Genomic DNA, 16,943 nt, shown 5'->3' on the forward strand with positions numbered 1-16,943 from the left:
TTTTCAAAATCGATAAATACTAAACATCTATAGATTCCTATTGCTAAGACATGCATTAGCTTAACCTATGTTTATACTCTATAGAATATCTATAAAATAGATAACTAGTAGCCACAGTCTGTACCCAGATTATAAGTGATCTGTATTAACTAGCAACTATATATTTCTTTCATTAGATGGGATAAAGTACTGGTGATTATCTTTACTTGAAAACTAACACCTAAAGCACATTTCGAAATGTACCCTAACCCTTATGCTATAATTTTCCAATTAGTCACTAATCCACAAACCACATTTGATCTTTTCTTAGCCCTAGTAGATATTCACCTTTAATCTACACCCCACACTCATACATACCTCCTTTAAAAATGTAACCAATCTTAATCCTATTCTGAGGAGTGTAACTTCAAAGCAGATACTAATTCTTTGATACTAACTCTATCAATTCTCATTATCCATGCATCCAGGTGCAGGAAAAACCCTCTCAGTGCTGATGGACCAGTAGATCTGGTTAGGTCACCCATCTAGGATAAAGAAAACTCCGATTTGTAAACCTGTGCCACTGACCTCATACATCTTGGCACCAAACAGGAGAGGGATGCCTCCTCATTGCTGGACAACAACCTCCCTAGAGCTGGTGACTTGATCAAATCACCGGTTGCAAACCTAAACTGCTTAAGGAGTAGATAGGCTCTGCCTTTCTATACTCCATACTCCTTCTTTACCTATTAGCCAGAAGCAGAGGTGCGGCCACAAGGACTCATTAAAAACGCCAAGTGCTTAGCCTTGTTTCCTGACTAGAGCAATGAATGCCGTCCCCCACATTTTCCTTATTCCCTCCCCCTATACCTGGACATCTTGGGAGTACTTATTTACCATATATGCTAACATGATTGGAGTGGGCCACTCCTGTCGGACAGGTTTGAGGGTACCGGTTTGACAGTTGCTGGTTGCTGTTTCCAACTGACAGTACAGGAGCCCTAACTCTCTGATAGTGCTTAGAGTGGCTGTTCTATCATCAGTTGTGTAATATTGGGATAATTGTAGTGCCATGTCGCGCATGGAAAGGCACCCTGCACTCATCTCTGGTGGACATTCTTGAGGCTACATTCCTGTGGATGAGGAGTCGGCTGATGATCTACTCGTGTTGCATAATAATGGCCATGCACATCCGTTTTGCCTAGCTCCTCAATCTAGATCTGAAACTACGAAATAGAATGAAATGACAGCTCAATCCAAAAACATGTTTAAACCAGACACACACTCACGCCTCTTCCCTTTAGGCTTGCATTTACACATATCCGAGGACTTAGAACTTAGGTGATGTAAAATCATTTCTCCTAGCAAACTCCCCGGATATCTTAGCACTAAGTGAAACTAACTTGCACTCCTCCATTCTCTCTAACATCTTTAACATGTCTGGCTATCGTCCACTTTGTTGTAAGGATTTTTACAGGAATGGACTTGGAGTCTTTGTAACACCCTCCCCATGTCTAGGGAATCTAAACTAGAATCAGGTAACCAGGCCTTTGTGTGCTTTAAACTAAATTTACAAAATAGCATTAGCTATCTGTATTTTTAATTGCTCTCCATCAACCCAGACATGTAATAAAACAGTGATTATAATAAAAATTAAATTGAAATATATTAAAAATTAAACATCACAATAATGGCGTACCTAAATATTGAATATTGCTGAATAAATTCTCCATAAATATAGGATGAATTAATATTTACAAAATAAATTTTTTTACAAAAATCTGCAAAATATGGGCACCAGATTTTTTAACCATTAATTAGGGGAAATCGGAGAGGGCAGGTAAAAATGGCAGAAATGTATATAGGGAAAAATAGCACAAGATGAAAATCTTTGAGAATATATATAAAGGGAAAACATTAAGTTTATCAATTTCAAAAATAAATTATAACTATATTTAAAAGCAAAAGAGGACCCTTACCAACCCCTCTAAAAAAAATGAGATTTTGTTTATTAGACGATTATGTATGAATATTTCGAATAAAATATTTTAGAATACATAGTGAGGGATCATTTTTTCATATAAATTTAATAAAATGATCCCTCATTTCAAGGACATTCTTACTTTTTGGAACAGGTTACTAATCTTTAATATATGTTTAACTTTAGGTCTGACTTGTAAAACCACACGAAATCCCCTTAAAAAATAAAACATATAGTATTTATCTCCCATAGAAAAAAAAAAGAAAAAACTGCTTAACAGACTTAGGGACAACACAGTCATTTGTTAAAGTGTAGAATAGTTAACAGTTGATAAATTGTAAACAATAACAAAAATCAACAAATATCTTATACCAAATGCAGTAAAATTCAAGCATCTTTTATACAGGCTGTAACTGTATTTAAGTTCTTTTTATTTCATTTCTTTTATTAATAGTTCTCTCTCTCTCTCTCTCTCTCTCTCTCTCTCTCTCTCTCTTCCCCTCTATACTCATCTCTCTCTATTGTTTGCTGGTCGGTGTAATTGGTGAGTTCATAAGAAAAGAAAATATGGTCTAAGTAAGTAAATATAGACATAAATAAATAGAAATGCGTAGAAATAACAAAGACGGTAGTGAGTAAGACCAAATGTCGAGCATAAGGTTTATAATGTAACGAATGGATATGTAAAAACATGGTGACGTGATTATAGTTTCGAACTATTCGTTTAAAGGGTGGAGAAGGAAATAACAGAATTATAAAATGTATACTAATCAGCCAATTAGCGAGGGCGGTTTTTGGAAAGGGAGAAATTATTATCTATAAGTAGGATAAGTAGGAGTATGTGGAAGATATGATAAATGTATGTGTCGCAAAAAGTTAAGAGCAGTGAAAACTGTATGTGGATGACTATATATATATATATATATATATATATATATATATATATATATATATATATATATATATATATATATATATAGGCATGCATGAGAAAATGAAATACAACAAAACATCAAAATAACAGAAGAGTCACCAGATAACAAGTGCTACCTAAAACATAAGCAGAGCTTTGTAAAAGAGAAATTGAGAAAAATGTAGTTTTATAACAAAACATTTTATACAAGAAAATGTATATAAAATTTATTTTCCAGTAGTTCAACATGTGCTTAGCTAAAGAGGTTGAGTGAATAGAAGTTATAAGTCAAAATATTCATTGTGTGAACATGTGCAGATTCGAATATTTGTCATTGCGTATGTTCTTGTAATGCATATGTAGATTAAACTGGACAAAAACTTTGCTTATAACAGAACGAAGACTAACAGGACGATATTTAGTTGGATCAGATCGATCAACAGCATTTTTTAAAGATAGAAACAACATAGATGGGAAACAGGACTGAGACAAACAGATTGAATAATTTTGAGAGGATAGAAAGAAGTTCAGACACACATTTGAGAACACCACAGCAGGAATCAAATCAGTACAGGAAGCCTTCGATTGGTCAAGACCAGCAAGAATTCTAGCAACCATCTTTGGAGTGATAATTACAGAATCAAGAGTCCGATCAGTTTTCAAAATAAAATCCAGAACAGCATCAGAATCAAGTTCTAAGTGACAGTCTTGTGGATGTTGAAGGTTCAAGCCTTAGTGTGAGCAATAATAAGAATACAAGCCATGGATTAACTATTAACTAAAGTTTCATACAAAATTCTATGCAGATTCCAGAGTTTGAATCTGAAGAAAGTCAGATGAAGTTGAAACGTTGTGAGATGAGAACAGTATGTGTGTGTGTGTGTGTGTGTGCCGCGGGTTGCTTGATCTGTGTAAGTTAATAGACTTTCTTGTGTGTGTGGCATGGTTGCTCAGTTGGTAGAGTGCTTGCCTAGCATGCGAGAGGTTTGGGTTTAAAATCCTGAGCGCGAATATGTCTAACTGATGAGCCCAAATGAGGGCGAAACTCAGGTCTTGGGCTTCCGGTTTGTTGACTTTCTTGGCTCTTGTGGGCTGCGACATTGGTTCGGCTGTGGAAAATCATTATATATATATATATAAATGTAACTCTTGGTTCGTTCGTAATTAATAGTCTAAATAACCACTGGACGGATGGCTTCCACATTTTGGTATAATATGTTTACTGTACTCATGCGTATTTCTATATATCTCTTTTTAATTATAACATTATACTTAATGTTGTGGCACACAGAAATCACTTTTTCCATAGCTACCAACGTAATAGATGCACTGAGACTAACGCTGCTTTCAGGACTGCCAGCAACCACTGTAAAAGAGTAATAAAAAATGCTAGAGAGCTATATGCCCAGTCTGTTAAATCCAAGGTAGCTGATCAGCGGCTTGGTTTCCACTAGTTTTGGCAAATAACAAATAGGATCCTGAACAGAAGTGTGCATTCTATCCCAACCATTATCAATGGACCAGAGGTCATCTCGTCAGCGTCAGACAAGGCCAAACTATTTGCAAAAAACTTTGCAGCTAATTCTATCCTATGCGATGGAGCCCATCAACTCCCCATATTTCCTCCTATAACACAGAATAAGCTAGGTAACATACAAATATCCGTGCATAAGGTCGCCAAGCTAATCAAGAACCTTGATTCCCAATTATAGTGTTAAAAAAGCTTCAACCAGAACTTGCACCCATACTTACAAAACTATTTAAGCGCTGCCTTAAGGAGAAGTGCTTTCCGACTCCCTGAAAGACCTCATCAGTTTGCCCTGTATTTAAGAATTCAGGTGATAAGTCATCTCCCTCTCAGTACAGGCCAATAAGTCTCCTGTGTGTTATGAGTAAGTTGCTGGAATCCATATTAAATACAGAAATAGTCAACCACCTCAGCAGGAACAACCTTCTTAGTTACACACAATATGGTTTCCGTTTTGCAAGATCTACAGCAGATGTGCTGACGGTTATATCCCACAGAATTAGTGAATCTCTTGACAAAGGCTTCCTTTCTAGGGCAATTGCTCTTGACATATCAAAGGCCTTTGACAAGGTATGGCATAAGGGCCTACTTCACAAGATTTCCAGCTACGGTATAACTGGAAATGTTTTCTCAATCATTAAATAATTTCTCTCCGATAGGCTCATAAGAGTAGTGGTAGATGGACAAAAATCGGAGGCCTGCAATATAAATGCTGGAGTCCCTCAGGGGTCAATCCTGGGCCCAACTCTCTTCCTGATCTACATCAATGACCTCCCTAAACACATACTTAAATCATTCATTGACATCTATGCTGATGACACGACCATCTACAGCAACACATCAAAGGCTGTAAATGACAAAGTTCTCTCTGATTCTCTCTCCTCTGATCTCGAGCGCGTGGTTCAGTGGGGGAAGACGTGGCTGGTTACCTTTAATGCATCCAAAACCAAACTCCTATCCTTACATCATCAACGCTCTGATCCCCATCTGGCATCAATTGTGATGGATGGCTCTCGTCTAGGTGAAGCCCCGTGTTTTGACAAGCTTCTGGGTTTGACCTTTACTCCTGATCTGAAATGGAACACGTACATCAAGTCTGTTGCCAAGGTGGGATCCTTCTACCGCCCCAGAAGATATCTCACTACTGATGCAATTCTCTATCTATATAAAAGCCAAGTACGTCCAAGGATGGAATACTGTTGCCATATCTGGGCAGGAGCTGCTAAAAACAGACTATCCTGCCTTGACAGAGTACAAAATAGACTTCGTGGCTTAGTGGGGGATGCCCTTTTCTCTACCCTGCAACCTCTCTCCCACAGAAGAGACGTTGCGAGCCTATCCTTGTTTTATTGTTATTTCCATGGCAGGTGCTCGTCTGAACTCCAATCTCTGGTCCCCCCTCGCCAATCTTTCACGAAAAACACCCGTCTAGCTGAATCCACTGTGAAAAATTTCCCCCACTCTATATCTGTGCCTAAATTAAAACGCGGATTCCATGAACAAAGCTTCTTTCTTAGAACTGCATGCCTGTGGAACTCTGTTCCCTCTGCCTGCTTCCCACCTGACTACAACTTGGATGTCTTCAAGTCCAACGTTAAAAACTTCCTAATGAACTGCCCCCTTAAGTAAACACTTCATCAAATCTCCACACTAACGTAATGTACTTGCAATAACCCTTATCCCTGAGTGGCTTCCGGGCCTTGATAAGTGGTGATCACTGTGTAAAAAAAAAAAAAAAAAAAATTTTCTATAATAAATAGGTGGTTTTCTTTGTACGGATGGGCTATTTTTTTTATTTTGGGGCAATTATTTCACACCGCGTGTCATCACATGACATCACTAAACGGAACTTTTATATACCAAATTGACTTTTTTCGTTTTAAAATGGAATTATTTCTCTTTCGTTAATATATATTTTTTTTTTAATATTTTGTGTTTTATATATATAAAGTACAATTGTTGAATGTTATTCTCTTGATTATATTTGTTTAGGAGAAGCACAATTAAAACAAAAAGATTAAAACGGAGCAAAATTTAAATTTCCATTCCATTTTTATAACAATCCAGCGCGTACTTCGCAAGTTTTATCGTAAGTTAACGAGCAATCCATAAAAATCTGGTAACTGAGTGTCAAATCTGCTTAAAATATTGTAAGAAAAAAAAAAAAATAGAACCTCTCCCTAACATACTGGCAATAATTTGGTTCCATCCTTCTCTTGAGTGTTCTAATAAGAGGATCTGTATTAGAAGCTGAGTAAAATTATTTAATTGTTGAATTTTTTGAATTTTTGGTTAAATTTGTTAGTTTGCAATCGCTAAAAGCCAACATAAAAATTGAACAAAAGATAAAATTAAAAAGAATGGTACTCATGCAGAATTTATCCCCCCCCACACACACACACCGGATTCCAATTAGTTTAGGGTTCGACCGGCCATCATGGTGACCGAATTCAGCCGAGCGTTGTCCAAATAATTCTCACTTTTACAAATATTTTTAACAAATAAATGTTATCAAAGTCAAGATACCGAGAAAGTGTCAGTAAATGGCTTAGTTATTTTTTTCGTTTTTTACCCATCCTCAAATGCTATTAAAATAAAAGTTGATAAAAAGTAATTTAAAAAGAAATTAAAAAAACAAATGTCGGCATACCCATCCGCAAATGCTATTTAAAAAAAAATTCGATAAAAGTCGTCATTTAAAAAGAAATTTAAAAACAAATGTCTGTAAAAGTGAGGCATTATTAATAAATATTTAGTATTTTTTCTTTTAATATTCATAAAGAGTAAAACTTTTTTCAAAATAAATAATGTGAGAAATAATCGTTTAGTTACTACGACAACGTCAGTAAATAAAAAAAATGTTACGTGCGCTTGCGTCAGAAAGGTGTCATATTATGAGTTATGTCCCCTTCGGTCAACTCTTTAATATAAAACAATACAAGAGTTGCGTCCCTTGTGGTTAGTAAAAATAAATACATGGACTTGCTCCATGGCTTATCACGCTTAAATGTATCTTGTCTTCTGGTGTCTTTTTTAATAAGGTTCATCCCGTATCATATAATGAAACAAACATAATCAGACAAAAGGGAGTGATGCTTGATTTTTATGCTGGTCGCCATGGAACTCAACGCCCAAGGAGTACCAAATTCTGTTTTCAAAAAGAAACGTTTACTACCAACTTTCTTTTTAAAAAAAAAATGCAAGTTTTCCTGAAAAAAAACAAACAAAAAAACTTTCACCTAACAATTTATGGCAAAAACAGCGACCCATAAAAATCTGGGGTGCTTTGCTGCTTCTACACTTTATTGCCGAAATTGGAGACGCCATTTTTTTTCACGCACTTGCTATCCAAATCTAGGAGAGACATCATTATATGGCCGAACGATTGTTTCCGGAAAGAGAAAGAATGAATTTACCAAAATTAACATTTATTACTTCCGGAAACGTTAAATTAAACTAAAATTATCATTTATTACTTCCAGAAACTTGGTAAACTTGGTTGCTGGAGAAAATGAATCTTGCCAATTCAAAAGAATGTTTAAAATTATTTATTTGTTTGAAAAAAAAAAAAAACCAAAAAAAACTATTTTATAAAAAGTCCAATGTTGCTTTAAAAGTAAATAAAGAAAGTGAAAGAGAACATATATCCGTAATTGTTTAATTGGAAATGTTTCGATTTAATTAATGAGAACGGGAAAGTTTTTCATGGAACAATTTTTTTTTATTATTATTAAAAACAGAAAATTGAAATGACATATTCATTATAGTTTAACCTGGGCAAGCGCCATTTGAAAACCAAACCAAAATGTAATGTACGTAGGTACACAGGGGACGATAACAGGGGGAACACCGGCAAACGGGCGGTGCAGAAAGAGACAGCATGTAGATAGTTGCGGTGGCTCTCAGCTGAATAAAGTCTTAAAACAAACTCGGGGTTTGCATTCTCAGTAAGAAACACTACATGGCGACGAGGATGAGATCATTTCTCATAAAGGGGAAAGTTATTTAAACTTTTTCTCCAAAAAACATCGCGTTTAATAGAAATTAAATAGCGACACACACGCATTTTAAAAACATGATGGTAAAATCGACGAATTCTCGCTGATTCTCGTAATTGTTGAGCGATTCAACTTTTACATGCGCCGCCAACAACCAGGTCAGTCCATTTCGGATTTTATTGCTCATTTAAAAAAAATTACAAAGTCACCAGTGAAGAACCAGTAGACGAAGATACAGGCAGCGACTGCGCTTTGGTGTATAGGCTGTTTAACTTGCCAGCAAATAGCAAAACTGAGCCTCTGATGGTGTTGGTGGGCATAAATGGCCGCAATGTCGAGATGGAGATCGACACCGGAGCTGCTGTTTCATTGATCAGCTGCAATGCATTTGAAAAACTATGGTGTGAACCTGATAAGCCGGTACTTAAGCCTATGTCACAGAAACTAGCAACCTACACGGGAGAAAGTATCACGCCGTGTGGTACGTGTCAAGTGTCGGTAGACTATGATGGCCGACAGTTTTGTCTGCCATTAGTGATTATTCTTGGTTCTGGCCCTGCACTTCTTGGTAGAAACTGGTTACGAGTAGGGCAACTCAGCTGGAAACGCATCCATCAGCTGAAAGCAGTAAATGCTACACCTGCAATTGAAGACATTATTGCAAAATACCCCAATGTTTTCAAGGATGAATTGGGCGCACTGAAGGGTTTCACAGCAAAACTTAGTGTTGACCCGAAAACAAAGCCCATATTCTGCAAGGCTCGACACGTGCCCTTTGCATTGCGTGAAAAGGTTGACAAGGAGCTGGATCAACTAGAGTCTCTGGGTATTATCGAACCAGTACAATACTCAGAATGGGCTGCCCCTATAGTAGCAGTTGTTAAAACTGACCAAACAATACGGTTGTGTGGAGATTATAAACAAATGTTCAAATCTCGACCAGTATCCTATCCCCAGGATTGATGATTTGTATGCAAAATTGGTGCAGGGAAAGAAATTCACCAAGCTTGACTTGAGATCAGCGTTCCTGCAGGTTTTGTTAGAGGAAAACTCAAAGCAGTACCTTACAATCAATACACCACGGGGTCTCTACAGGTTCAACCACCTCAGTTTTGGAGTAAAATCAGCTCCTGGTATCTATCAACGCTGTATGGACCATTTGTTGGCAAATGAACCGCATGTCGTATGCTATCAGGACGACATACTAATTACAGGATCATCAGACGCAGAACACTTGAGCACCCTTGACCGAGTGTTAGGGAAACTCTCAGAATCTGGTCTCCGCGTTCGTCTGGACAAGTGCAAGTTCATAGCACCCTCCGTAACCTACTTAGGTCATTGGATTGACTCCGAAGGCCTTCATCCTACAGCAGAAAAGATCCGTGCCATCCGGGATGCACCAGCCCCACACAATGTGACCGAACTTAAGGCTTTCTTGGGCTTATTCCAGTTCTACGCTAGGTACGTCCCCAACGTCGCAGATAAGTTGGGCCCCCTATATTATCTACTGTGGAAAGGTGTCTCTTGGACGTGGGGCACCCCCCAATTAACAGCTTTTCAGCAAGCCAAAGATGCATTGCAGACCACAAATGTCCTGGTTCACTATGACCCGAAGAAGGAACTGGTACTGACCTGTGACGCCAGTCAATATGGTGTCGGAGCTGTTTTGTCGCACATCTTTGCCGACGGTTCAGAGAAACCTGTTGCTTTTGCTTCGAGAACAATGTCACCGGCTGAGAAAAATTATAGTCAGTTGGACAAGGAGGGACTGAGTATTATCTTTGGGGTTAAAAAGTTTCATCACTACTTATTTGGACGTGCATTCCGTATCATTACGGATCATAAGCCACTTATCAGCCTCTTTAGCCCAACAAAGCCAACATTGGACACCCTGCCACCATGAATAATACGTTCGTCAATCTCCCACATGATGCTCCGTATTTACCATTTCACGCTCGTAAAAACGAACTAAGTGTTGAAAGGGGGTGCCTGCTGTGGGGTTCACGAGTGGTAATTCCCCACCATCTCAGGCAGAGAGTGTTGGACGAGCTTCACCAATGCCACCCTGGCATAGTCAAGATGAAGGCCCTCGCCCGGACCTATGTATGGTGGCCTGGGATAGATGCTGACATCGAAAAAAAGGTGAACAACTGTTACCCTTGTCAGTGCCCAGAAGCCTACCTGCTAAGGCACCACTACACCCCTGGGAATGGCCAGCTGAACCTTGGCAACGGGTTCACGTTGATTATGCTGATTACAATGGCTAATACCTGCTTGTCATTACGGATGCACACTCAAAATGGGTTGATGTCTATACCACAAGTGCAGCTACTTCAGCCACTACAATTGAAAGGTTGAGGCGCTGTTTTGCTACTCATGGTCTCCTGCACATTGTTGTCAGTGATAATGGCCCATGCTTCACCAGTTCAGAATTTGCAGAGTTCATGAAACGGAATGGTATCAGATACAAATTTGTCAGTCCACATCATCAGGCATCAAATGGTCTAGTCGAACGCTCAGTTGGGCTGGTTAAAAATGGTATTAAAAAAATGTCGGGAGGAACTCTGGAAACAAAGATATCCCGTTTTCTGCTGACATACCGGACAACACCTCACACAACAATGGGATCTACCCCGGCAGAGTTGTTGATGAAGCAAAGATTGCGCACCAATCTGGATCGTATGAAGCCCGCCACCTCAAGTGTTGTATATAACAACCAAGAATGTCAAAAGTTTCACCATGAAAAATCTGCCCAGATGCGTTCATTTGATGAAGACCAAGCAGTATTTGCACAGAACTTTGGTTCCGGATCCATGTGGTTGGCTTGTCACATTCTGGAAAGAGTATCTCCTTTATCCTTTCTAATCAGATTGCAGGATGGCCGGTTGGTTCGTCGTCATCAGGATCACATCAGGTCTCGCCGTTGTATCACCGAGCCAGCACCTCAATCCCCAAGTGAAACAATGCAGAATGCATTTTCACAAACTAAACATGCCTCCAGATATGGCAACAGAAAATAACACACATCCACAGACTCCATTGACACATGAGAATTCGCCTGATTATGAGCAGCCAGATAGAGAAGTGAGTGAGCATACCCCACTAGCCCTGCCACGACGATCGGGCCGTACAATAAGACCACCAGAACGTTTTAGTCCGGATTGACTAAAGATTGAACAATTACCTTTTATTTTTTCTTAACTTTAAAAAAAAAAAAGGGGGGGGGGATTTCAATGGTCACATACTGAGGCAGAATAATCCTCGACCACAAAAGGGTCATAAGGGCAGTCTACCCTGACCTTTTTCCATGATAAATGGACCTTTCTTTTTTTGGAGGAGATGTAATATACGTAGGTACACAGGGGACGATAACAGGGGAACACCAGCAAACGGGCGGTGCAGAAAGAGACAGCATGTAGATAGTTGCGGTGGTCTCTCGGCTGAATAAAGTCTTAAAACAAACTCGGCGTTTGCGTTCTCAGTGAGAAACACTACACAAAACAAAAACAAAACAAAGACCAAAACATTTATTAGTTTGTTTTTTTGCTTGTTTATTTTTTCGTTTGTGTGTGTGTGTGTGTTTTTTTTTGTTTTTTTTCGAACAAATAAATAATTTTAAATATTTTTTGAATTGTCAAGATTCATTTTCTCCAGTAATATCGGTTTACCAAGTTTCTGGAAGTAATAAATGATAATTTTAGTTTAAGGGAGCAATAAATGTTAATTTTGGTAACTTTGTTTAATTTATCGTTTCCGGAAGTAATAAATGTAAATTTATTCTTTTCCTTTCCGGAAGCAATCGTTCGGTCAGATTTGGATAGCAAGTGCGTGAAAAAAAAATGGCGTCTCCAATTTCGGCAATAAAGTGTAGAAGCGCCAAATCTGCTAGCTGAGTGACAAATCTGCTTAAAATATTGAAAAAAAGAAAGAAAATAAAAAGAATAGAACCTCAAGATGTGCCAAAAATTTGGAGGAATTTTTGACACTCCTAACAGAAAACTGCGAATAAAATATAAAAAACAACTCGTAATTTCTCTTTTTAAAGTGAGTTGTTTATTTTCTATATGGAATATACTTTCAAAATAAACTCTTAAAGTTGTTTAAAAAATAATAGAAATATTATTTTTTTATTTAAAAAAAAACAGTGTTTACAAAATGCCAGCGTGCCTTTATGCAGCCATTTTTTTACGTAATAAAATCAATAGAATTTTAAGAGTTAAATATTTTTCAATTTTTCAACTTTAAAAATCTATCAAAATGTTTCTATTGGTTCAATTTTTACGATATTTTCAGGGTCAATGTGAAATTTTATGCTCTTTCCAATAAATCAAATATAATATTTTACACAAACGTTTTTTGTTTTCACATTCACACCCCCATTTTGAAATGTTTATTAAAATTTTAATAATTAATTTATGTGCCAAAGTTTTATATATCACAAATTGAAGATAAAAAGAAATAATAAACAGTCAAAAGATGTTGATTTTCTGTATATTTAAAAAAAAAACGCTTTAAAGAAACAAATATTGCATAATTTGCTATTAAACCTGTTATTTTTTTTTTAATTTGGTCTTTGCTTCTTTAATTGAAAAAAATTAGGGTTTGAATTATATTTTCAAGTAGTTATAAGCTTCAAAAAATAGTAAGTTGAATTATTAAGGTTCTGATCATCATTTTTAATGGCCACTTTCTGATACACCTATAGAACCTCTCCCAAACATACTGGCAATAATTTGGTTTCGTCCTTCCTTTCAGTGTTTCCAATAAGGGAGATTGATTTACTAGGATTTGTATTAGGAGCTGGGCACTTATTAAAATTATTTAATTGTTGAATTTTTTGCATTTTGGTTAAATTTGTTAGTTTGCAATCGCTAAAAGCCCACACAAAAAATTGAACAAAAGACAAAATTAAAAAGAATGGTACTCATGCAGAATTTAACCCCCCCCCCCCCCTCCCCGCACCGGATTCCAATCAGTTTAGGGTTCGACCGGCAATCACCAGATTCAGCTGAACGTTGTTCAAATGTTGAAACACTAAACCAACATTTTATTTATTTTTTTGCAGAATTAATTAATGATGGGAGTATTTTTTCTGTTTATTTTCTATTGACAAAAAAAATTTGTACATTCTCTCAAAAAAAAATCTAATTTTCTCTACTTTCACCTAACTATTTACAGTGTTCATATAAAACATTCATCTTTTCTTTGTATAATAAAAATTCTGTTTTCAAAAAGAAATGTTTACTGCCAACTTTCTTTTAAAAGAAAGTGCAAGTTTTCCTGAAAAAACAAAACAAAAAAACTTTCACCTAACAATTTATGGTAAAAATTCACCTTTTCTTGGGAAAACCCCCCAACTTTTATTGATAAAAAAAAAATTGCAAAAATAATAAAATAAATAAACAATATAAAATGCAATTTTTTATGAGGAATGTGTTCCATTTTAACAAACTGAACCACGGCAACGCATGGCCGGGTACAGCTAGTATATATATAAAATAGTAGTTTAAATAATAATCCCAAACTCCTTTTTCAAAAGAAAATTAAGTTTTTTCTTCTTTCCCATGGAAGGTCGTTACACTATAATATTCCAGTGAAGAAATATAGGCTGATCAATGCTTGGCTGTTATCATAATAAATACAATTATCTACCATCCTCAAATTTGTGGCTTTTCCTGTAAATATAAGCATTTTTTTTTAATGGAAGTCGTTTCAGACAAGGCATGAAGCCAACCAAATGTATGGAGCTAAAACATAAAAAAAAAATAAAATACTACTTCAAGATCAAAAATAACTCAACATTAAGTGTTAGCTGGATAGATTTTGACTGCGAAAACAGTAATTCTTTGACTCCAAAAACAGCAATTCTTTGACTCCGAAAAAAGTAATTCTTCGACTCCGAAAACAGCAATTCTTCGATTCCGAAAACAGAAATTCTTTAACTGTAGAAATATGTATCTGCTTTTTCCTATTCTGGTGATCTTATGATTTGCTGAGAATTTGCATGTTTCTCAGCTGAGAATGAATGGCATTTGCTAGGAACACTTTCAATCCTGTTAATGATGATTTTTAAATATTGGATAATGTTTCATAAAGGTATTTTATGAGTGATTCTCTGTTCTCCAGAGGTTTTGGGAGCTGACATAGACACATGGACTACCACAAAGCTAAGATCATATCTACTATAAACTTCTAATGGTTCATTAAAGAAACGGGCAGCTCTTAATTTAATTTGACAAAAACCTAGAAATAACACATCCCAGTGAGTTCATACTATAGGTGACGATATGTCCCAAGCGAGAATTCCAAATTGGAATTCATCCCAGAGAAAGCATCGTGTTATAAGAAAAGGAAAATGTATTTGCTGGTTGTGGAATGCTATAACTCCAAATGGCAAATTAACTCAAGGTTCTTTGATCAGTACCATCATGAAATAACCCAGAGCACAATTCGACAAGACAAGAAGAAATGACCTGATATGACAAGACTATACATATGTATCTATCAACTATTTTATTATGCAATAAATTTAATAAATACAAAATGAAACATAAAATGCAATGTCCCAATGGATTAAAACGAAAGAAGGCAGCAAATTAAATAATGTGTTTTTTTTCTCTCTCTCTTTTTTTTCTTTCTTTATATCATATAGAATAATATTTGGTTGTCTGAAAACAAATGTCTGAGGAATTTAGTTTGGTATCAACACTTAATCTCACTTGCGCATAACACATATCAGTGCTTGTACCATTTCCCCATCTTGTCTTCAGATCATTAATAATTCCAGACCTACAGTTTGACACTAGTGTATGCTGCATAAGCCTGCTTCCATCTCCTAAGCCATATTCAGACAAAACTGCATGGCACACTCTGAGCAACATTGCTCTGGATTGCCTATATAAACACCAGAGAGAACATATCTATCATGCTCTAATTTATACTTTAAAGAAAGGAGACATATTAGAATGTTGTCTTTTATGAAAACTTAACTGAATGCTCCCTTTATCCTAGTAGTTAATTGCTCTTTAAAGGATCACTTCATATCTCAATTGCAATGACCATATAAATGTTTGTATCGATACCTACATCTATGCTATAAATCGTAGCAATTTACTACTTGGCAGATAACAGATTATTCTTAATTTTATGTCATTTTACACATATTTTAAAACAGATTGACTGGTAAAGAGAAAAGGATTGGTGGTTTTGATCTATTATGGGATGATGGTCCAGTATTGGCGAATGAAGGAAATATGCTGACAAATGGAAATTCTCCTGCACTCATGAATTCGTTTTTAGGTAAATTCAACTAATTCTAAAAATGTTCTTCACTCAAAAGCAGGTGTATCGTCAGATGGCTCTTACAACAATATATTCTGTTTTCTAGTGATGTCTGGCTTTTATCATACAATTCATAATTATATTTTTTAACCAGCCATTTTTTTCAGTTGCATTAAAATACATTTTTTCATGTCAAGTGAGAGCATAAAAATACCTGGTATAGTAACGGGCAGTTCCTAATCTAATTTGACAAAAACCTAGAAATGACAAAAACCTAGAAATGACATCTACCAATGCTGAAACGAGTTCACGCCATATGTGATGATACGTCCCAATTGAGAATTCCAAATTGGAATTTATCTCAGAGAATGCATCGTGTGGAACTCTGTTCCGTCTGCCTGCTTCCCTCCAGACTACAACTTGGATATATTCAAGTCCAATGTTAACAAATTCCTAATGAACCGCCCCCTTAATTAAACACTTCATCAAATCTCCACACTAACGTAATGTACTTGCAATAACCCTTATCCCTGAGTGACTTCCGGGCCTTGATAAGTGATCACGATGTTAAAAAAAAAAAAAAAAAAAGGAAAATTTATTTGCCAGTTGTGAAATGTTATGACTCCAAATGGCAAATTAACTCAAGGTTCTTTGATCAGTATCATCATGAAATAACCCAGAGCATAATTCGACAAGACAAGAATAAATGGCCTGATATAACAACAAGACTATACATATGTATCTATATATACATCAACTATTTTATCGTGCAATAAAATTAGATGGATCCAGAAAGATTGCCAGATCATTTATCTAAGAGAAGGAAACTCTAATGTAAACCTGCATTCTGCATTGTCTTTAGTCATCTAGCCTTGGCTTGTAGGCTATGGGCTCAAAGAGCAAAATCACTCTAGATTTTGGATTTTGGTGACCTCAATTTGGGGTAGAAGAAAAAATGGTGGTAAATGAATACCAATAGACTCCTAAACATCATACTCTTTTTCACAAGAATAAATGTTGCGCATTTGTAAGAATGGCAGCCATATTTGAAGATAGCAACAATCATTCAAAATGACCCCTTGTAACACCCAAACCAATGAATATACACACATATATGGTTTCATAGATTTTATTCCCAATTAAATTCATTGTTTAATATATATTGAACTTAACATCTATACTCTGTTTCATCTTGAAACAATCTTGAAATGTACAATTTAAAAGTAGATTTTTTGTTAAATTTTGATATTTCTCATGTAAAGG

General features: G+C 36.2%; 1 protein-coding gene across 5 annotated transcripts in view; it reads left to right on the forward strand.

The window, feature by feature from the left end:
• Nucleotides 1-16,943, forward strand: part of LOC145240709 (putative tubulin polyglutamylase TTLL9) — a 209,885-nt gene that overhangs the window by 169,764 nt on the left and 23,178 nt on the right. For 4 of the 5 annotated variants that reach the window (XM_080104001.1, XM_080103997.1, XM_080103992.1 and 1 more), the window contains one exon: nt 15,574-15,698. In XM_080104001.1, coding sequence (XP_079960127.1) covers nt 15,574-15,698 — 125 coding nt within the window. Of the gene's footprint in view, nt 1-15,573; nt 15,699-16,943 lie in introns of those variants that run through there. The other variant, XR_013862527.1, reaches the window with a different exon arrangement.

The sequence above is a fragment of the Euprymna scolopes genome, chromosome 1, assembly GCF_053919585.1.
Source record: "Euprymna scolopes isolate OS-2025 chromosome 1, ASM5391958v1, whole genome shotgun sequence".
In the NCBI taxonomy this organism is placed as follows: Eukaryota; Metazoa; Mollusca; class Cephalopoda; order Sepiida; family Sepiolidae; genus Euprymna; species Euprymna scolopes.